The following is a 24,340-nucleotide window of genomic DNA, read 5'->3' as shown; positions in this document are numbered from 1 at the left end:
TAATATCTTACCACATTAAAAGACATTTACACCAAACTTAAAATCTATAGTATCTCTAAAGACCTTTGCACACTTCTCACATTTTTTCCATGCAATTAATTTCCATGCAATTAAAATTTTCCAACCGACTTTCACATCCTCGTGTTTTTGCAGCTTTTGTTTTTTTGACCCCGTTGTATTTTTTCTAAGGTTTTGCTTCTGAAATGTGTGAGAAATGATCCGTGTTGTTGACAACGTCACGTTTTTAAACTGTAGTCATAGTAGAACAACTTTCTCCTCCGTTCAGTCTGACATGAAGTTTATTTGTCGATGTATTTACTATAATTATCTTTATCCATGGCTCACTGTTACTTTTGTCTTTAAAAGTCATGAATATGATGCGTCCGACTTGAAGCTATGACCACGAATCCTGTGGTAGAACATGACTCACAACACACAACAGGACCTTCTTTAGTCAAATTAAATACTATTATTTTCTCCCAGCTGTTGCTGCTGTTCTTCAAACTGTTCAACAGACGTGAACAAATCGGTCCTGAAGCCACTGAGATGCAGTTTGACCTCCTGAACCGAGCAGTGCAACTCTCCAAGTCCATGTGTCTGCTTCTATAATTACGGAAAAGGACCAGATCAACATCGCTTTATGTTGATCACCTCTTCATTTCCCAAAGTAGCTGTTTTATCTTCATCTTTAGAAGTTTTCATGAATATAAATAGTCAGTCATGTTGTAATTCTCCTCCAGATTATTCAGCATTTTGTGCTGTTTACTTGCGTCACTGTTCCAAAGTGAAAACCATTAGTTAGAGCTACTCCACTTATGGCTTTTTTTTAAAGATGAGAGTGACTCATCTACTCTTAAAGCAGAACTTCACTCTAAAGCCTGCAAAGATCAATAAATACACTAAGTTCTCTCTGTTTTCAAAGATTTGACAAGCACTGCTGCAAACCATCAGGTTCTCTGAGTGTATATTCACAGGTTCAGGCCGAGAGCAAACTGACCTCGAGGTTAGAGGCGGCTGGCTGAAGGTTTTTCTTACTCGCAGTAAGGCAGAAACACTGAAACCTGGAATAGTGGAACATCTTTTACAGCGTGCACCCACCAGCACTGCAGATGTGACCTTCAGCAAAGCACTTAGCCAAGCGGCCCTGAGCTCTGACCCCCCCACCGCGGAGGGAGAGGGTCACAGGAATATTTGTCTCTGTTACGAGAGAAGGAGCACGAGAGAAAGAGCAGGGGAAGATAATGTAAATGTAAATGGTTCTTTACCTGTTGACCCTCGGTTCTTCTTTCCAACTGTCCATCAGCCGGAGAGAGTGGGATGAAGAGAAATGGAATGAAAGGGGGGGAGATAGAAAGTGGGGAGCAGAGGGGAAAACAGGAGAGATATAATTTAGATTTCAAGTGTTTCCTCTGGTGGCAACAAAAAACACACATTTAGCAAAACACACATGAAAAAGAATCAAAAGAAGAACACAAGCTTTTACAAGACAGTCGGCTCTGAGCTGTCTGTGAATTGAGGAGGAAAACAGGAAGAGGAGCATCTACCCTGAGAAGGAAGAAGAAGAAGAAGAAGAAACACACAAACAAAGACAAAAATCAAGAGACTCTTTTCGAAAGTTGTATCTTTATGTACAGTTCATGACATGGCTTGGATAGTGTCTTGACTGATTCTTATGCAGAATATCGATATATAACCTATTATATAACTTATATAAAGATATAACTTATATCTGTCTTACCATATCTCTAGGGTAGTTACTAAATTTATCCACTAGATAACACATCTAACCTGTATGTTGGATAGAAGATTTGGTACTAAGAGTATCTTCTCTTTGTTTCTATCCGTTAATAAAATGCCCCCAGATTATTAAAAAGACTTTTCCCAGTGCAGTATATTGCACAACATTAAAAAAAATACAATATATCTCCTGGGCAAACAGGAGAGATATCATTTAGATTTCAAGTGTTTCCTCCGGTGGCGGCAAAAAACAAACATTTAGCAAAACACACATGAAAAAGAATCAAAAGAAGAACACAAGCTTTTACGAGACAGTCGTCTCTGAGCTGTCTGTGAATTGAGGAGGAAAACAGGAAGAGGAGGAGGAAGAAGAAGAAGAAGAAGAAACAAAGACAAAAATCAAGAGACAGAGGAATGGATGAGAGGCAGGAAGAGGGAACGCCATGTTATCACGGAGTCCAGAGGAAGACGAGCTGTTAGCGGCTCCTCCATCAAGTGCCAGCCACAAAGTGTTGTCTCTCATTCTCTCATTCACTCATTCCCTCTTTTCTTCTTCTCTTCTGGCCTCTATCATCTCTCCTCTGCCTCTCTGCCTGCGTGTGTCATGATTCGGGTGGAGCAGGACCGGAGGCCGGGAGGAAGTGATGGCAGTGACATTCTACTGGCAGAAGATCTACATTCACAATTCATCTATCAATACACTACACCCCCTCACACTGCTATACAGCCACTGAGCCACTCACTCAACACTTGAATACTGTGTGTGTGTGTGTGTGTATGTGTTTGGATCTGAGTGTGTGTGTGTGTGTGTGTGTGTGTGTGTGTGTGTGTGTGTGTGTGTGTGTGTGTGTGTGTATGTGTTTGGATCTGTGTGTGTGTGTGTGTGTGTGTGTATGTGTTTGGATATGAGTGTGTGTGTGTGTGTGTGTATGTGTTTGGATCTGAGTGTGTGTGTGTGTGTGTGTGTGTGTGTTTGGATCTGAGTGTGTGTGTGTGTGTATGTGTTTGGATCTGAGTGTGTGTGTGTGTGTGTGTGTTGTGTGTATGTGTTTGGATCTAAGAGAGAGAGAGAGAGAGAGTGTGTGTATGTGTGTGTGTGTGTGTGTATGTGTTTGTGTGTATGTGTTTGGATCTGAGTCTGTGTGTGTGTTGTGTGTATGTGTTTGGATCTAAGAGAGAGAGTGTGTGTGTGTGTGTGTGTGTGTGTGTGTGTTTGTGTGTATGTGTTTGTGTCTGAGTGTGTGTGTGTTTGGATCTGAGAGTGTGTGTGTGTGTGTGTGTGCGTCAGGGACTTAATTAAGATTCTGAGGTAGTGCATCAGTGCAAAGTTCGCTCAGTATGTGCATCACACACTCACACACACACACACACACACACACACACACACACACACACACACACACACACACACACACACTGTATGGGACACGTGTTGAAGCCAGCTGACGAGAAACAGGAACAAAAAAAAGATGCTTCAGTATAAAACTGAGAAAAGCTAAAGAAGAGGGAGAGAAAAGTTTGGAAGAATAAAGAGTTTTCGATTTTAATTTTCTTAATCTTGTTGATTGTTCATTAACTTTACATCACATGGATTTCTTCAGGTTGAACAGACACTAGTGTAGAAAGACACAATAGCCAGATTGATGGTAAACAGAACTAAAGAGACCAATTTAACTAGAACAGTTTGTGCTGTTCAGCTGCTCTAGTGGGAAGTCTATTATTTTGGAGAATGTGGAAAGAGGGTCACGCACACAAATCCAAACAGACACACACAACACACAGGAACTTGCAGGCTTTGGTCTGGGGGGCATACGACTGTGGGTGTGTATTCAAATGAAGTGTCATACTGAGTCATGCTCAGTTACGAATGGGAACAGAGAAACAATGGGGACATCGGGGGACAACAGGGAAACCGTGTGTGTGTGTGTGTGTGTGTGTGTGTGTGTGTGTGTGTGTGTTCCTTCACAACACAAATCCTCTGATGTTCGTGAGGTTAAATCCACTAAACCACATTTTCCGGTAACTTTCCTCCCGTCATTGTTTTGTCTCCGATCCTTTGAAAAGCGTCGGGATCATCTCTGTGTTTACTGACGTGCGTTTCACAGCCGATAAAATATAACTGCAGCCGAACAGGTGAACACAAGCTTCCTGTTTCATGTCTACACACACAACACTCCACCGCTCAATATATAGATGAAATGAGAGTGATTTTAAAAAAAATACAATTCCATCTGAAAATATTAGTGTGTGTGTGTCTAAGTGTGTCTCAGCCTTGAGTATGATTTGTATTCATGAATTCACTATTGTGTATTCAGTGCCTGAAGGACCTACAAACAACCAGGTCACAGTGTCCTCTGTGTGTGCTCGCTACGATGTGTGTGTCTGTGTGTGTGTGTGTGTGTGTGTGTGTGTCTTTGCGTAGGTCTACCACAGGGAATTAGTACAGTATTTGTGTTGAGGATGTTTCTCCGTAAAACAATCCCACATGCCGTACCTGATCTTTCTGTGTGTGTGTGTGTGTGTGTGTGTGTGAAGGTGGTTGTTGCTATGTGTGTCATGTCTCACTCCTCCGGCTGAACTGTGCAGGTGCTGACCTCCCGGTCCCCAGCGGGGGGGTCACCTGTTCGCTGCAGCGCCTCCGCAGCCTCCGTGACTCAACACCTCCTCCCACACACACACACACACACACACACACACACACACACACACACACACACACACACACACACACACACACACACACACACACACACACACACACACACACACACACACACACACACACACCTGCCGGGCCTCCCTTCCTCTCTACCCTCCATCTACATACAACCAGATCCCTCAGTGATAATCTATTCTCCTGTTCGGCTTCGCCTCGTTCTCCCTCGTTCGCCCACCTCCACTGTCACATTTCCCCCGAGTGCACGGAGACTTTTTTTAGCAACACATTTGAGTCGTTTCTTTCTCTCTCTCTTTCTCTCTCTCTTTTTCTCTCCACTGTTTTAAAACCAGAGTTCACCCTCAGAACCCTTACCACTCCAATTTACCCTGTCAATCTCACTCGCTCTTCCCTCTGTTCTTCTCTCTCTCTCTCTCTCTCTCTCTCTCTCTCACACACACACCTATTTGAAATTCATATCAATGGCTTTACAAATGTAACACTCCAATTTCCAACCCCGACACATTCACAGAGACACACAAGGACTCTGGACCCCTCTACACACACACTCGCTCTCACACAAAAAGTTGTGTCCAGTGAAATAATAAGCTGACTGGAGAGTTGACCCCAGACCTCAGAGCAAATCCCTGACAGACTCCCACCATCACATCTCGTAGTCAACCAGCTTCCTCTGCTCGCACCCGGCCGTCTGCCTCACTTTGTAAATCTGACCAGAGCTGAGGAGAGCTTTCATTTAGACACAGTGTATAAACAGCAGCGAGCAAGGTTTACATATTAAAATGTAGATTTCATACAAGGCAACACTCTTCCTCCTCCAGGTATTTGAGCCGTGTCTTGTCTTCGGCTCAGATTCCACTTCCCCTCTGTGAAACGTGAGCTGCGGGAAGATTACATCCTGCTGCTGTCTGCCTGTCCGAACCAAACACTAGCACCGGTTGACCTTTCCAATTTACCATGTCAATCATGTCCACACACACACACACACACACACACACACACACACACACACACACACACACATGCACACACACATGCACAGACAGATAGAATGCAGAGCCCACTCTCCCATATATACGTAGAAGTAAAAGTTGGTGTCAATCATCCTTGTTTGAATCTCAAATGTCACCAGGTTTTGACATTCTCTTTGCTCACCGCCCAAAAAAAGAAAAAGGTTAGCACACACCTGACTTTCTCCTCCTCTATTTTTTATTTCTCTCTCTCTCTCGGCAACGTCTCGTTCTTCTGGAATCTAATTCGAGCTCTCTCTTCTCCTGTTGCTCGCAATCTCTTTAGACTTGTTGGTATTTTTTCTCTGTGTCCAAAACAGATGTAGCACTCAAATCTGCACTTGAGATAAAAAGCCACCAACCCCTTGTTAAGCGTTACCTCATGAGTCGAAAACAAAGAGCGAGCAAATGAGCCGAGGAGAGTAAACGTGCCAGTGAGAGGGATTAAAATTAACAAGAGCCTCCGAAAAGGAAAGAGCAGAAGAACAAGGGAGTTGTAAAGAGAAACATAAAACATGAGAGTGCCATGTAATGAAAATGGAAAAGGAGATGTTCAATTCCCACTGGGAGCCTAACGGGAGGGATCTCACTTCATTTACAATTCAAAGGAGTGTTGCTTCCTCCAGTTCTTTTGGCTCTGGAACAACTCTCTGGATTCCTACTCGTACATTCCCGTTCACGTGTTTGAAGTCCGGTATCGGTAATGATGCCCCAAATGAAAAAAAACACACATCATGTGACCACTCCCCCAGGTAAACACGGAGCATGTTGTTTACTCTTCTTTACGAGAAACAACAATGGTGAGAAGTACGGCGAGGGATTTACTTTGTTGGACGAACAACAAGGTGGAGATATGAGTGTTTACGATACATCGTCTTCCCTCTGGTAATCGAGCTGTAACTGATAAGAACCAGGATAAGAATGATAGAGAATCAGGAAGCAAAAGCAGCTTCAACATTTCCATTGTTTCTTGTTCATACTACAACGCTGATTCTCTGCTTTAAGGACTCTGGAGTATTGAGGACGATACGAGGGAACATAGCAAGAGCGATGTATTTTAGAATTAAAACATGGTCGTGTGGACGTAGCCTCAGAGAGACATTGGACTCGGACAAAACTTGGAGGTGATATTCGGACTTGGGTCAGTTTCCTACTGCGTGTGACTATAATCATAATTGCTACTCTGAGACTCACTCTACAAAGAGACAGGAGGAGACACACACAATTATGTATTGCTGTCCTTAACAAACGTGTGTTAGAAGTGTCTGTAATTTAGCAAGGCTTTATCAAATAAAGACGGCACCCCCCACACACTTTCGGACCGTGGTGTCTGATCAACACATAGAAGCTAATTAATAAAATGGGATCAATGTGTGTTTGTGCACAAGTGTGAATTCAAGTGTCTGCCTCCATTGGGATCTAAATATATGACTTGTGTGTGTTAATGTTTGTGTTTATAGTTGTGAGAATACAAAGCATCAACGGGTTTATGAATCTCAATCCATGTCAAACATTGGGCTCAGGTCAAGTTCAGACACAAAGAAACTGAATTAACGGTTAAGCTCGGTTAGTTTTCTATCTCGTTAGGACAGATAATTGCTGCCCTGAGACTCACTCTACAAAGAGAAGAGGAGGTCTCTGATCCTGCAGGAGAAACAGCATGGAGGACAAGTCTCAGACAAAGGGAAGGTGAAGTCAAAGGTGTGTTTTGAAAGGTCAGTAATATCATGTGTTTGTTCCCTGCAGCTCAGTTACCAGATGGAGAAGGAACCACGAGTGACACCAGGAGATGCATCATCGCTAAATCACGTTGCCGCAGGGTAATCCCCAATCTCCCACTCCTCCTCCAGTCACTCCTTCTTGGTCTTCATCCCTCCATCCCTCTCTAATCGCGTCTCTCTGTACCACGGACCCAAAGCACTGTGTCTAAGAGACCCTCAGCATAACTAAACAGCCGCACATAATAAGAGGATACTGAATTTTTAAGTGGCTCCTTTAGAAACGAGTGGTTTTCTAGCAGAGCCTCCTCCTCCACTGCTCCCAGTGCAGCCTCTCTGCTTTTGACACAGTCCGTTCATTTACTACAGGCCAGCGGATGTAGGGACGAGGCTTGGAGGAACGGGACAGATCAATGGAGGGTTACATGTCCTGGCATTTCCTCGGGCACTTCCTTGAAGGCTAAGACACTCGCTCACAAACTCACAGTCTTTGGAGCAGAATGAAAACATCAATACTGTACTAAGACTTTACTGATGCCCTTTGGGGAAACTCCCTTGAAGAAGCTGCTTCTGTGTGTTGCAGCAGTTCACTGAGTGTTCTTACTTAGTCTTATTATCTACGACTTCCTGCAGTCAGGACTAATTTCATGTGACAACTGTCAGAGATATATGGGGACTTCTCTTTCCCAAGTCAAAATTAGTGAAACCTAAATGGATTTTGGATGCATCAAGAGTGTGACTGTTGCCACAAAATCCTTTTTTAGAGCCAGATATGGATTTTTCGGAGTCTGATGCTGTCACAGTTATTTTAGGGATTCAAACATTTCAGACATCAATATATGTGCAGATATACATATTTTTTAAAAATGGAATTCCTGAGATATAGTTATTATTCCCTTATGATGAATAAATGTAACTGAGGCTTAACATTTTACAGTTTGATCATAAACCTTAATATGAATAACTATAATTTAAGACATATGTTACTTTTATTAAGAACATATTTTTGCCCAATACTGATAAATCGTTCAGGCTCCACGTCCTTTATAAACCAACCCTTCAGAATACAACATGAAACGATGCAGAATAACATCAAAAAAAGTAATGCTATTACTATTACTGTCATATTTACCGTATACAAAAAATACACTTTACAAATACAATCTAAATACGATAAATAAGATAATCCTTTATTGGTTATCCCTTGGCCATGATTGGTTCACAACCTGCCGGTGATAACGTCGACGCTTGTTTATTGTTTTGTACACTTTCATAACAAAATAAGATGCCATTGTATTTAGATTAGCTTCTTAATCTATTTATATCATTTCAAAACCATTTAGGATCCATTCATCTCACCCAGCTAAACTGACACTGGACCATCTAACACACATGGAAACCAAGACAACATGAGACTTGTGCGATTGTTGTTTTCTAAAAGCGTCTTTAGTCTAAATGTTGCATCAGATCTCAATTTAATTACATTCCGTTCACTTCAACAACAACACAGTGAGGCCTGTGTATTCCAGCTCAGTGGGTAACAGGACAGTTCAATTAACATCACTGTGAAGACAAGACGCACACGGAGCCCATCACACTGACACGGGGGCAATAAATCACCCAGAGCCCAGGACTTCAAGGTCTGTGTTACAGGGGAGAAGAATATCTCTGAGATTATTTGTCCCGAAATGATTTATAGCGCCTCCCGTAGGCTAATAATAGGATTGCTGATAGAATTATTGAAACGTACGAAAGACAGGACACTGAGACACACACACAGAGACAAATGTTACCAACACATTTGTTCTTTGCAGCCAGGAAAGAGAAAACAACTGAGTGAGAACAGACTACAACATGCTTGGCAATAGTTTGCATCAATATTTGCATAGTTGCAGGGATTAGGCTACTGACTATTTCCTGAGAGAAAATGATAAACCATTGTAATGGTTGTCATCATGTGTCATCATGTGAGAAATAACACAAAATGTTAGTTTAATCACACGAAAAACACAAATCCCCAAAATAGGAAGCTTTATATAATCTAATAATCTCCAAATAAATAAGAAATAAAAACAAATGCTAATAATTAAAAGGTTATTTTATGGCACTGTTTTGTTTACAACTTGTTTTACTGACTTCAAGTTGCCAGGAAATAAGCTGTGGCTGGTTATTGACCATCTGCAGCTCTGATGTGGTTTTTAAATCAGGCCAATGCCTCAAAGGAGCTGATTATATTCACAAGATTAATGTCAGTTGTTGCTCACTCACATAATCTCTTTGTTTTCTTCTAATAACTGAATAAACGATGCCTCAAAAACTCAGCAAATCATTTTCACAAGTATCCTCAAGTTTCTCACCTGCAAATGTTTTCTATTGTCAAAATTGTGCTAACAACTGACACACAAATATTAAACTATGTTGAAACAAAGCTGATTTCTCTCTCCCAATCTCATCCACGTCCACATTTATCTGTGTTTTTCGTGCCCGTGTCTTTACGTCTGTGTTTATATGTAAAGCGATCACTCATTGGGGCGAAGAAGAGTTCAGGCCTGTGTCTGATTAATAGCTGAATAGATTGTGCGGCTCAGAGATTGATTTGTCGGGTCTGGACTTTAACAGATTCATTAGAACGGCGATAGATCTGTGAGATCTTACTGAAGCTGTTCCACCAGACTCCGGACATCACATGACTGGTAATGGACATCATCCGTCTGTCTGTTAGTCAGTCAAACACTGCAGTAATGTAATGTGTGTGTGTGTAATATAAACACAAACACACATCTCCCACTTTCTTTCAATCACTCCAAACAACCAGGTAGGTGGGAGGGGAGGTGGAGGGGAGTAACATTGGGATGAAGAGGGAGGAAGAGAAGGGAGGAAAAACTATATTTGGATTAAAACATCCTGTTGATCTATTCCTGTTTCCAGCATCCTCTCTCAATCTTCAACTTTTACACTCTGCTTCTTTCTTCCTCCAGATCCATCTCCATCATCCTCAAAGCTTTTCACAGCTTCGCACTCGGGTGTTTTCTCTGATGCTCTCTGGTACCTGATCCCTCTCTGTCCTCATCTACCTTCTCTTCATTTGCACATAAACCAAGTAAAAAAACAACTTAAGTACACGTGTATTGCATAGAGGACAGGAGGAGACACACACACACACAATTATGTATTGCTCTTCTTTTGAATTAACAAACAGGTGTTAAAAGTGTCTGTAATTTAGCAAGGCTTTATCAAATGAAGACGGCACCCCCCCACAGACTTTCGGACCGTGGTGTCAGATCAACACACAGAAGCTAATGAATAAATGGGATCAATGTGTGAAGTCAAGTGTCGGCCTCCATTTGGATCTGAAGACTTTGACTTGTTTGTGTTAATGTTTTTGTTGATAGAAGTGAGAATACAAAGAATCACCGGGTCTATGAATCTCAATCCATGTCAAAGGAACTTCTGGTAAAAGTTAAGTTGATGTGGACAGAAGAAGAGAGGAAGAGTTATGTGAATGGACTTGTGTTTTCCAAGGTCAGGAATAAACTGTCAGGTTCATTCAATACAACAGATTTTGTTTGTACAGTCATTATTATGTATTATGTATATGTATTCTCATCACCGTGCAGCTCTGATGATGAATGGTAAATCTCTTAATGGTACTTGGTGGATGTATTAGAAAGAAGCACGGCAAGGATAAATAACTTCAGTGCACACACACACACACACACACACACACACACACACACACACACGCACACCGTGCAATAAATCAACATAATGTGATGATCGTGATGTAAAACTCTTGCAATGTACTTACTGAGATATCAATGTCTTTTTCAGGTACGTAAGGATGAGCTTATTTGAGCCTTTTACTTCAAATTAAAGTTGAAAAATTGTTTCCTGGAGCATTAGAGAGGATTTGAACATTGATATTGATGAAATCAATACGGCCAACTTGTAATATTCCAACTATTTTGTTCGTTTGTCTGTTATTTAGCAGGTTTACGCAAAAATGACAGGACGGATTATCATGACACGTGGTGGTTTATAGGTCAGGAGAGAACCCATTAAATTATAGTGTAGATCTAGGGAGTGGATCAAAACTTTATTGTACTTTAGAATAATTCAGGAATCTTGACAAAACCGATCAGGCACATTTAGGGAACGAATAACTATGAGTGTGTTAATTCGTGCAGCTTGATTTGATTCAAAGGAAATGTTGTTTTGTAGTTTTTTCATAAGAAACAATGATACTGTTTGCCAGTTTTGTAGTTTTTTGAGGCAGCAAACACCCAAACTTTGACCCAGAATTTTCTATCCATTGTTTCAAATCTCAAAATTTATTTTCGTGATTGTGTTGTTGTAGGTTGCTCTACGTTTTTGTGTTAATGAATAAAAATCGCCTTGTTTACTCGTGGAAACAAGTCGTACAACACATCACAGTGACAGTGGATTTCATGAACAACCCCAGTGGGAGTATCAGGCTTGTTCTGCTTATTCAGTGAGAATTCTGAATTGAGTCAGATCATCACAAAAAGAATATATTTCATCTTTGTACGTACAATTCTAAATAAACTGCGACACCCCCACTGGTTGTACTATATATTCCAATATCTGAATTTGTCAATGTCACGTCCACCAGCTCCTTTCCTGTCTCCTCTGGGTGGAGACCAGCAACACACACTCACCCATCTCTCTTTACTGGCTTCTCTCTGCCATTAAACACATTCTCCTTCCTCAGCATCTCATCAAATCTCCTATTTACCACATCCTTTATCTTTCTTCTCTTCCCTCTATCCTATCTCTTCATCTCTCGTTCTCTGCACCCGCATCTATTGCTTCAAATTAACATCTGCTGACTGGCCTGCTCCACCAATAACCCATCACACCCAGCAGGAAGCGCAGACAACACAAAGGGAGAGAGTGTGTTTGCACGCGCAGTCATATTTCCTTTTGTATAGCTGGATCCTCTGAAACGTGGTTATGAAAACCCCCCTGAATGCACTGGGTGTGTGTGCTGATACAAGCTGGCAAATGAACAGCGTATCCCGGTGGGCCGCTCGGCGTGGAGTCGTGGAGCCTCACGCTTTTTCACACAGTGATGAGTATCAAAATAAAACTGTGAACTGAGTCTGTGTGTACGAACACTGCATACAACACGAGTCCTTAGCTGGTACAAAACTGCTATTCAGAATGTTAATGATCATGCACACTCACTGACACACACACACACACACACACTCACTGACACACACACACACTCGCTGACAAATACTCACTGACACACACACACACACTCACTGACACACACATACACACAGAGTTTGGGGGAGGTGGCCATAAGGACAGCCGTGTGACTGGCAGGATCATTAAAACCACGAGCCCGACGCTACTTATCTGCACACTTGACACCTCATTCCGTTTCCTGTGTGTGTTTGGTGTGTGCTCGTGCATCTCATCTCCTTAAGGGAGCCGAGCCGGTGTCGGTCCACAGTATTTGTCTGGAGATGTGCATTAGTCAGCCTTGACGGGACATCAACTACATTTCCGACTGTATCCTCCGCACAGACAGCACAATATTTCATCCTCCTGCTGCTGCGTTTCTCCAGCGAAACAAACGTATCCACGCAAATTCTTCCATCTGCTTCATATTCTCACACACACACAGACAAACACACACAAACACAAACCTTACACACACGCACAAACTCGAGGTATGAGTAAGGTTCTGCCTCTACACCACTGAACATTAATTAAAACATAAGTTGTCTGGTAACTTTAACCTCCGTGCGCCCCCTGTCTCCAATAAAATCAAGGGCTGAATTTATGCAAGAAGCAGACTGAGGTGAACTAACCTCCATTCGTGGGTCAGACAAACTGCCACTGGCTGTTACCAAGCAAACCTGTGACTTGAAAAAGTTAGCAAGTATGTTTAAGTTTACTTTTAAGAGTAACAATCTGATGGTCAATAAATAATCCTGCTTTAGCTGACTATCTGAAATCTGTGGCTGTTAATCATCAGACCTTGTTTCATCCCATTCGTCCAGACTGACCTTGGTATGAGAGCTGATTTACATCCTGGACAAGTCATCAGCGAATCAGAGGGCAGACGTACAGAGACCAACAACCAATCAACCTAACTCCAATCTGCATGAACACAGTCTGAGGGAGGAGGAGAACCCAGAGAAAACCCGTTCAGACATGATGAGAACAACACAACGAGAGATAATTGATGGACGTGAAGTTTGTACCCAGAAACATCTTTGATTTTACCCAAAAACTAAATAAACACACTGAATCTCAGTATGTTAAGGACTAACTGTAAAGTTTTTAAAGTGTGAATTGTGTCACTTGAATGGAGCAAAGAAGCCGGACTACTACCACCTCCCTTTCAATCCCTTCACCGCTCAGAGTTCACTGTTCAGAGTCAAACTTCCAGACTTTCCCTGGAACCTCCTCCTCTTCTTCTCTGGCCTCTTTACCTCCTCAGCCTCTGTTTGTTCATTGATTCTTCAGGAACTAGTTACATCCAGCGTCTGTGACTTTCTGCCCGTTCCATCTCCCTCCAGACGCCTCGATCTCTCACCACTTCCCTTTTTGTCTATTGGTCGTTTTATTCCCCGAACGGAGGAGGATCTGAAGAACACTTGAGTGGGCGTCGGCCTGGAAGATGCTGTGTCAAAGCCACGCACACGGGCATCCGTCTTAATCTGTCCCATCATGCTGTAAAACACGCTTGCAATTAAATCCATAACTGGGTGGAACGAGTTGAGCGACGCACACGCAGCCACACACAGCGATGCACACTTCTTGTACTTCTTGAGTTTCCTGTCCGTCCCTCCATCACTCCGTCTCTCTGTCTGTACACCGGGGTTTTAATTATAGAACCACAGAGAAGCCTCATTAGACTGAGTGGGGAAGTGAGAAGGGACCGGGAGAGACAGAAATGAGGGGAGACAAAGGTAACAGACGGAGGAGAGAGATGGGGATCAGCAGAGAGACGTCTGATCCCCCCCGCCAGCTGCTGAAAGATTGAATATAATAACTCCAGACACAACCAGTTTGTAGCAGGAATTAATCAAAGCAGCGATTCATTAGCAAAGTCTCAGAGTATTAGAGCCTATTTGTCTGATCGTGCATGTGTGTTCCACATCTGTAGACTTCAAATTACCAGACTCACGATACAAAAGAGATCATTGTAAACCTAATGAGTCCTCAGCCAAGGTTAGATCTTTCAAAGTGACGCGCCAGGCCGAAGATACAAGGTATAGATATATAACCATTCTAGAAAAAGAGACTCAATCATACTGGTACACGCTCTTCAAGGTTTACATGCAATTTAATGCACCGGTGATTCTGTGAAGTGACCTTCACGATGGTGATCAACATAAGACGACTTGAATCCAGGCTTCCTACGCAACCTCAATTATGAAGAGTCGAGAGTTTCTTCACACCAAACAAAAGATTATACAACTATTAAACACATTCAGAATATCTGACATTGGATTTCAGCATCTCACAATTCAAATGTTCTAACTTGATGCTGCATTAAAGAAGGAAAGTTGGATGAAGCAACACACACACACACACACACACAGACACACACTGTTGCTTTAATGCATAAATATTTAACGTTTAATCCATTTTAGTTTAGCAGCAACTGACAAAAAGGTTCATTTCTGTAATGAACCACAACCAGAACTCTCCACCACCAAGTTAATGCATCCGGCCCCAGATGGTCACAGAATGAGAGGCTGATGCTGTGCAGTTATTTGGTGAGTGAGCGTTCACACACACTGCAGCGTCTGTGCTGCTTGGGTCTGTCTCCAAACTGTAGTTTCAACAGTACAAGTTTAAATCAGGTTTTTCTGCTGCAAGTGCTGGATCTGCCCGTCCTAAACCAACAGCTTGCACAAATAACAGGAGAAAGTAAGTTTCGGAGGTTGCTGAATGCTGCTTGTTGTTTTCACTTAAACTCTCCAGCACAGTCCCAGCGGGGGGGCATGAAGGTATGCTGCTGTACTGATCAGAGTCCAAGGTTCTGTGGAGCCACTGAAACCAGACTTTGGGTTAAGAGCCCAGAAAAAACAAGTTATTTAGATATTTGGTTTTTAAATTCTCTTTAAAATTGTAATTTCTAATATTTTAAATGTCTTTACTTTGCTCGATTACAAGTACGAAACCCAAATAGGGCGACAGAGCCGCCTCTTCCTCAACTCATTGGAGACTACATTGACCCGCCCACCTTCAAAACATTACTCCAACTAATGGCAAATAATTAATTATACATCTAGTTATTTTATTTTCTGTTTTTAACCAATGTAAAGTCTCTTTGAGCATCGTTATATGAATCAAATTCAAAATAATAATAGAAGTAGTAGTAACAAATGCTGATCCACGAAATACTTAATTGACAAATTGTTTTAACACTTAACGTGTCCATAAGGTACAAATGGTATTTATTTTACAGATTGCTCCTTTAAGGCTCTCATCACTTTTTCAATCACTTTTCAAACAAAAACCTATTTTTATTCTTCATTCAGCTCCTGAGTGTCAACAAACGCATTCAGCAGCTTAATCGAGTGGTTTGTTGTTGATCGTGGTAACACAAGGATCTTCCTTGTTTCATATCGTTGGGTAAGTGCGATGTTTGTTTCTTCTATCCCAACGCTTTTGAAAATCTCATTATTGAGATTCATTTTATCAAATCCTGTGTTTTTTCTGATCTGCTGCAGTTTAGCACCCAGCGAAAAAGAAATGTTATACAGTAACTAAAAGGAAAATAAGAGCATCTGCGCATATCTATAAAATCTTTGAGCCATTTTATCTTGCTGTTAAATAATAATTGGCAGCTGCTTCTTAACAGTGCCATAGATTCTGCCTGTAATTAATTAAGAGCAGTCATCTGAGAGGGAAGGAGAAAGATTTTGTGTCACCGCTCAGCGCTCGCACCTGTGCTCCTGTCAGGAGGGGGGGCGAGTTTATACACACTTTTCAATTTGGCATTTGTTTTATGTTTATGGGTCACGAGCCAAAAAAAACCATCTGAGAGTCTGGCTGCTCCTCGGGTCTCGTGGCGTTCGCTTCTCACTGGTTTGACTAGAAACTCCAGGGACGTTTTCCCTGTCAAACACTGGAGCTGCAGACTAGAGAGAAAACTGTGACACACAAGTTGTGTTGCCATGTGGGTGAGAGGGTTTCTGTGGTTCCTTAACCGAAGAGATGGAACTTCAGCCGTGAGGAGTATCTCATTTTAAACAATAATACAAACTAAATTTGAAGTTGATCCGATGAAAGCCCTGGTACAAGTACATCAAAATAAAAAATGTGGAATATGGCCAAAATGGCCACTAAATGCAAAATAGCAGGCTTCCTGTTGTGTTTTTCCAATTGCACCTAAAGACCTTTTTGTTTGTCTAGTCATGATACACCTGTATATTGATTTTTGTGAAGACCGGTCAATGTGAACACCTTCCAGGGGTCTCGGGGGGCACCGTTGACCCATTTTGTGACGCCCATTGAAAATTCCTCCAGAATACGTACATTTTCACCACTTTCTAGCTTTCTGCAAATTTTGGTAAGAAGTTGAGCATGGGAAAGCCCTCAAAAAGCCAATTCATTTGCCTGAATAATAATAATAATAATAATCCTTACAATTTAAATAGGGCCTCACCTGACCTTTGATGTCAGTGCTCGGGCCCTAATAACGTGACTCAATTAAAGGGTGACCTCCACCGTGGCCAAAATGAAGCGTCCTTGGAACATAGTTGGAAACATTTTGGACGATGCAAGTCCACATGTCAAGAACATCTGTAACATATGAAACATATGTAACAGGTCTGGTTGTTTGTAGCCATTTTAACGAGGAGTTGTTACATGTTATATTTTTAAATCCTGTCCGGACACAGTGCAGCAAAATGTAATCAACACATCGTCATGCAGTCGACACCTTGATCACATCACGACAGCTGCAGTGCTGCACACAACCTGACAACACACAGGACTCTTTATGTTTGAGCTTTCAAATGATGCAATAACACACACACACACATACACACACACACAAAACATGCATACACACAAACCCCGGGTTCCACAACACACTCTCTCTCCAGGGAAACTAAAATACCTCCAATTAGACGCGCCGCAGAACAACTGGGATGGGACCTGGAGCAAACACACACACACACACACACACACACACACACACACACACACACACACACACACAGACACACACACACACACACACACATAAACACACTTGCGCACAAACATCGGCAGCGGGCTCTCATTTAAGAGTCAGTGATGTGGAACGGAAACATCTGGAGGGGAGGGAAGATGATTAGAGAACGAACTAAATGAAACAAAAACACACACACACGCGCAAAATATTAACACAAATGTTGTCGCCAAACAAATGGAAAAACCGAAAACAGGTTACGGTGTCTAACGAGTACTTAAAACTATGAAAAATATTTTCAAAAAGAGTAGTAAGTGTAGTGTCATGGAATGAATGTTCCAAAGGAAACATAAACTAATATCTGCTTCTACATCAGATCCCCGGAGTGTGTGTGTGACAGCGTGTGAGTGTGTCTGGGTTGTGCTGAGGTCAGCGGAGTCAGACGCTACATGAGTCTGAGTCTCGGCTCCTGAACAAAGGCCACTCGGTCACTTCCCGGGGCCGTGGGGGGGGCGGCAGGAGGGAGACAAGGGAGAAACCGGAGAAACCGGGTAGAGGACAGGGGGCGTAATCAAACTCAGACAGACCCTCGTCCAATCACCAGGCCGAGGTAATCAAACTCAGACTAACCACACCCTCCTGGAGGCAGACATACGATGATTAGGGTTATGAAAGGACATTTCATCTCTCTAACAAAGTATTTATGAACTCGGAGCTGATGCGTCCTGCTCAGCTCTGAATACAGTTCTTGCAGATATAAATGCAGCAGAATCCAATTTACAATACAAATCAACGCTGTGCAGAACTATGAAGCTGCAAAGCCGAGTCGGAGACAATTTCAAAGAACCTCTTCAAACTTCCTTGTCTTATTTCTGGAAGCAGGAGTTTGGTTCGACTTCAGCCGGTACAAGCAGTAATTACAGAGCTGTGCTGTGTGGAGCATTTTAAAGATTTTATTCATGGAGCTCCGTTGGCTCGTCAGGGACAGAGAGACTCAGCCTGTGAGGATCTCCTGAGGTTGTGGAGGGAGCTTTGTTAAGTCAGAGAAATGAGACATCTTGTTACGTACTGGATATTTGAAAGATGTGAGCGTTTACCAGAAGGTCCGACGGAAAAAAGAAGACGCCATAAATTACATTTAGGGACTTAAAGTCAGGACATCTCGGCCTCGACAGCTCGGACTTTTATAAAGTCTGTGTCTTGCAAGTCGCCGAACTTTATGGAAGTGAGAAACAAAAGTGCTGGATCACTCTTTTTAAAAGGGAGCACTCTGCACGCTGGGCTTCTATGTACGGACGTATTACTCAAAGCTATTTTCTGAAAGCTCAGCAATCATTAATAGGCGTGACATTACTGTCTTCTCTTTAGAAAAAGATAAAGGCAGCTGATCAACTATTGAGCCCAGAGCTGAGATTGCATTTTAAGTCCTCGCAGTTATTATATCAGCATTTATGCGCCCGACACATTCCCCTTCCCACTCGTTCTTTTCTTATCCTGTCTTCTGTTCCCTCTTCTCCTGTCTACCCTGCGTGACCCCTCCTCCTCTTGTTTCATCTGTGAGATCCATACACGTCGGATTATATTTATCACGCTTCCACTTCTTTATCTCGGTGAGTCTAATGGCTCCAGCTGTTTTGTCTCCTTTCTTTATTCTGTAAAGTGTTCGTCTTTGATGGAGCCCAGCTCGGCTTCCTGGGCGTGCATCTTTTACATGCGTGTGCATTTGCATGACTGTGTGCTTTCATGCGTGTGTGTGTCTGTGTGTGTGTGTGTGTGTGTGTGTGTGAGTCTCCCTCCTGCGAGTGCTCTCTTTGGGGATATTTTGCCGCTGTAATGGACTGAAGTACAAATCTACAAAGGCCTCCACCGCTGTGAACTGGAGAGAAGCTCAGAGACACGCAGACACTCAACAAGGGAACCCCCCCCGCTGCTGCTGTGACTGACAGGCCGAGCGTGTGCGTGGTAAAGAGAGAGAAAAGAGAACGAGCGGGAAATTATGTCAGGAACGCACGGCGCTTAATTAATTGGAGGAGGGATCCTCATCTCCTGTCACTAAAAGAAAGACCCTGAGGCCGTTAGAATTCTGTTTCTCTCTAATGCAAAAACACACACACACGCACACACACACACACACACAAACACACACACAAACACACACACACACACAGGGATTAAATGACCAGCACCCTGCTCCTCGAGTCCTCTCTCCCTGGAGTTGCTGCGTTGATGAGATTCCCTGCACTGACTTGATATTCACACGCCTTGAATAACACAGTTAGAATACATCGACCTCCAATATTCAAAATCCAACTTCTGTCCAATCAGCAGCCGGTTCAGTCTGACTGGGGGGGGGGTGGAAACGTCTCGTGGAACCGACTCGCTGTCGGCCGTGATAAAAAGCCCCAGGAGCTGTTTATTTTACAGGCGGGCTGTACTTCCAGTGATTACAGTGTGTGACCTCTCACCAAGCGGCTGAGCTGCTATCAATTGTGGCTGCTCCGGCTCAACCACGGATGACAGTTAGTGCTTTTTATTTTCGGCCGTATATGTGCCACACTTACAGGATAGTGGTCGGGGGGACATGCAGATAATGGACATGTCAAGTAGGCGGGTCATGTAACTCTCCGTGTGTCACTTCTCTGAGCTGGTTCAAGCTGTGAGGATCAACTCCAAGATTCAATTTATACCTAAATATTAAAGCTCAACTCGTATCCAGGTTGTATCTCTGAATCTATTCATGTTAGATTCATAAATGATTCAGATATTGATGTCTCCAGTGCGATCAGATCTCCCAAATCTGAAATGTGTTTGTTTCAGAAAAGAAGTAGAAGAATAAAAGCAGATAGAGAGACTTCACTTCACATCCTTCCAAGTTTCCCTGGTGATCCAAGCAACAGTTGTTGTGTGTCCTCCTTTGTGGTGGTAATGAAAAGCATATATAACTAATGTGTGAATGGCTAAATGCACTTTAAAGCACTTAGTCCGTATACACAATTTACTTTCATGTACTCAATCCATTTGGAATCTGATCAGCGGCGTCAGCTCTTCACACCAGGTGTAAGTGTTCACTGTGAAGTGTGTGGTTGTGTTGCTGGAAAGAAAACAGACAGAGACATTTCCCCCTCAGACGTTCTTCTATCTAACAGGTCGTATCCTGATCTGCACCCATGGCTCACTTCATCCAGTCTTTTCTCCCCCCCGTCTCTCTTCTCTCTCTCTACCAATCCTACTTCTTACTTGTTCCTCTTTGTTGTGCACAACGTCTGAATCAAAGTGCGAAAGAGGAGAATAGGAAGTAGGTATCTCATTTAGTCGGCGGAATTTATGAAAAGAAAGACAAGATTTTTGAGGAATAGAAAACGTGACTGACAGCTACGAACTTCAGTCGTCTGATCCTGCACCGGCAGCTTAATGGGATAAAAGAAAAAAATATGAAAGAGAGGAGACCGGAAACAGAGGGGGGAGGAGGTGGAGAAAAAGGAGAAAAAAGACACACAAAAGAGGGGGTATAGGGAAGAACAAAAACACAATTTGCTCAAGTTCATTCTCATATTTACTCGCGTCATTTAACCTCCTGAACCTCTCGTCACTTCAGTTCACTTTAATCTAATCTCATTTGCACAAATTCCTCTTTTCCCTTAAATTTCCTGCCAGAAAAAACCCTTGGCAGATCCTGATCATTAGATCGACACTGTCGCTGTGATTCTAACTGAGGACAGAGTGATTTAGAAAAACCCAAACTATCGATACAGACATATTTTCAGGCCAAATTCATGATCTACTGTTCAATTTTCCTTACACGAGTCCGGCCGGGCAAAAAACAATGCGTATTGAGTGATATAACCAATATGACTGACTCATAAAGATGATCCATAACCACAGAAAGTGAAGACTGATCCAGAAAACCAGACAAGAAGAGAGTCTTGTTTCTCTTTTATATTCCATCCTTTCTTATTTTTTATTTTTTTTGACTCGTTTGTATTTAATTCCTCTTTCCTCGTTTCCTCCCAGAGCCTCAATAACAAATAACTGAATCAGATCTGCTGTTTTATAGCAAAGGTTATTTACCCAAGAAATGTTTATTGTACACAACACTAAATGATAAACAGACACACACACACTCACACACACAGGCTGACGTTTATGGCCGAAGTCTGATCAGCGAAACCTAACTATACCCTTACCATTCCTAAAAAACGCCCAAGGGAGCACTCTACCCTGACAGCTCTTACAAGGTGCTATGCGTATATTTATGTGATTGTGTGGGTCTGTGTAGGTGTGTCTGTGTGTGAGTGTGTGACAAAGGATACCAAAGGATACAACCCTGTAAAAGGAATCTAATTAAAACTCTATAGAGCCACAAGGGACAGGCCGCTCCCTCCCTCTCTCATTTAACTACAGTGAACACTTCAGCTGAAAGACTGTTCGAGTGAGCGCTCTGTCCTCCGGCCTCCGAGGAGACACCACAGAGACACGGAGAAGGATCATGTGAAAAGGTGATTCACGGATTAATGACGTGACAGAGGCTGAAACACAGCGGGAGAGAAACACATTCACAAAAAAAAACCTTCGCCATTATCAGCACCTTTGTCTCATTCGGTAGTATTCACTGACATAAAAATGAACTTCTACAGCAGAGTGGAAACGCGCATCCTTTTAAACTCTGTTACATAATAAACAGCCGACTGTTGCTCTGGATATGGTTTACAGCTACTTATTAATTTAATGTTTAAAGGGCCTGTTGTTGGAGAGATGGAAGGACTTCTGCAGACTGACTGAAGAAACCACACATAAAATAATGTTTCCACCAACTGGCCGAGCTGTTTCCCTCTGAGGCTTCAACCCTCGGATGGTTTCAGAATGTCCATCGTTCTGATATGAAAGTAAACACGGAGCAGACTTGTAGCGTTCAAGTGTTGTGACATTTGGGATGAACAGGCCAGAAGAGAAGAGGAGAGAAGTAGGAAAAAAGGGCAGAGTTTGTGTTAAATTGTGGATGGAGAGACACAGGAAACACAGACCAGAGAGCAAAAAGGAGGGAAGTGACCACAGAGACGTACAAGTATCGGTATCGATCTCAGATGTGTGTTGCAAACAACAAACATGAACAAAAACCTCTATTATTGAACAACTGGCAGCAGCTGGATCTGAACCACAGCTCAGCTCGGTCGGATCCTCAGTCCTCACACACAACCTGATCATAACTGGCTCTATAGTCTCATCTACTGTTACTGGTTTAAAGTCGGGTGAAGAAAAATACACATAGAAATCTAAAAGTGTCACAAATCTTTTAAACTCTTTAATCAATGTTTGAAACGTCGGGTCAGCAGATTATGTTGATGCTAAAAGTTACCTGCTCTAAAGAAACAATACAATTAGGCTCCTAACAGTTTAATACAAAGTCCAAAATGGAAGTTTATGTCGTTAGCAAAAAGAAGAATCAGTTAATTGAGTTTTCTTAACGAGACGAAACAGAGCTTGATGAATCTACTTCCTAATCTAGTTCCTGGTTTAAATCTTTTAACCTCTTTAATAAATGTTTAAAACGTCAGGTCAGCAGAATTATCTTTCTGTAGCTGACAGTTGCTTTTGCTCGTTTAAATGACAAACGTCAGATTATGTCGGTGCTAAAAGTTACTTGCTCTAAAGTTACAATACAATTAGGCTCCTAACAGTTTAATGCGAAGTCTAAAATGGAAGTTTATGTCCTTAGCAAAAAGAAGAATCAGTTAATTGAGTTTTCTTAACGAGACAATGGTGATTCTTCTATACTGGGACAATCTAACTGCATCAAGTAATTCTCTCATCTTTCATTTATATGACATCATTAATTCTAGTTTCTTAATCAATGGTTCAGAATCATCACTTTGTCACAGATTCAGACAAACAGGTAGTTTGTTTGAAGCATATTTTATATATATGATATATCTTTAATCCTCTGTTTGTGTGTTGTGATGCTCGTCTCAGTTTCAAGTTCCTCCAGCAGCTCACAGTAATTAGGCTGCATCACAAAACTGTCTTCTGAGACAACAAATAGAAGAGATTTTAAAATAAATCTCTAGATTCAGATCATTAAAACCCGATTGAACCTCCACCTCAGTTCCAGCACAGATCCCTTGTGAAGCTCCTCAAAGGGTCTGAGAAGCTCCTAATGCACAATCACTCACATTTCATTATGTGTCAGCCTCTGATGAAACAAACCGAAGCTCTGAGTGCAAACGCTAATTAGTGCGTCTGCTGGTTTCCTGCCGAACCTTTCAGATGAGTGGAAGCGTTTCTTCTTACCTGAGATGCTCAGGTACACGGCCGCACTCGTCACGTTCTCTCCCGTCATCTCGTTCACCGCCTCCACGTGGTAGCGTCCCGCGTCTGTCGCCGTGGTTGCCAGGACGACCAGCTGATTGTCCAGACTGATTGCTCTGTAGGGCGGAGACACGAGACACAAGAGAGAACGAGGGATTAGAGAGCGAAGGAGAAAGGGAAACACGCCTCGGCCTAGTCGAGAACAGAGCTCCAACTAAGACTCTGACATGAGGAGAGTATTTGGTACATGGATCGTTTAGCATTCATAAAGGGGGGGAGGGGGGGGGGACACGTTGAATACAAACATCAGGAAGGAAAGAGGATTCACGGAGCTTAAATAAATCTCTCCTCCTGTCTCAGATTGATATGTGGCTCATTTCGTGTCTCTTTCATTCTTCTGGCCGTGCTCGTCGAGTATTATCTTCTGTTCTTCCGTCTTTTCACTGATCCATCCTCGTTTCCCCCCCCGCCCCGCGTACCAGCAGCAATCAATACAGCACAAACATACACAATCGCACACACACACACAAACACACAAACTCAACTGTCTCACTGTCCTCACATGAGCACACGGAGATAAGAAACAATCGCTCACAAACAGACGGTGAGCTGCTGCGGCTGCTGCTGCCTTTTAAATGAGCGAAATGGGAAGGAGTTGATTTTGCAGTGAGACAGTGGTGGTGAGAGAGGAGGAGAGCAGGAGGGAGAACGGGGGGGGAGATTT

General features: G+C 42.5%; 1 protein-coding gene across 1 annotated transcript in view; it reads right to left on the bottom strand.

The window, feature by feature from the left end:
• The window catches only part of LOC133015749 (protein sidekick-1-like), a 157,854-nt gene that overhangs the window by 99,475 nt on the left and 34,039 nt on the right, over nucleotides 1-24,340 (bottom strand). Inside the window, exons 5-6 of the mRNA XM_061083021.1 lie at nucleotides 23,599-23,732; nucleotides 1,266-1,292 (exon numbers count right to left, since the gene is read on the bottom strand). Coding sequence (XP_060939004.1) covers nucleotides 1,266-1,292; nucleotides 23,599-23,732 — 161 coding nt within the window. The remainder of the gene's footprint in view (nucleotides 1-1,265; nucleotides 1,293-23,598; nucleotides 23,733-24,340) is intronic.

Source organism: Limanda limanda, chromosome 2 (assembly GCF_963576545.1).
Source record: "Limanda limanda chromosome 2, fLimLim1.1, whole genome shotgun sequence".
Lineage (NCBI taxonomy): Eukaryota > Metazoa > Chordata > Actinopteri > Pleuronectiformes > Pleuronectidae > Limanda > Limanda limanda.
Note: the sequence above shows the minus strand (reverse complement) of the source record. Positions and strands in the feature narration are given on the sequence as shown.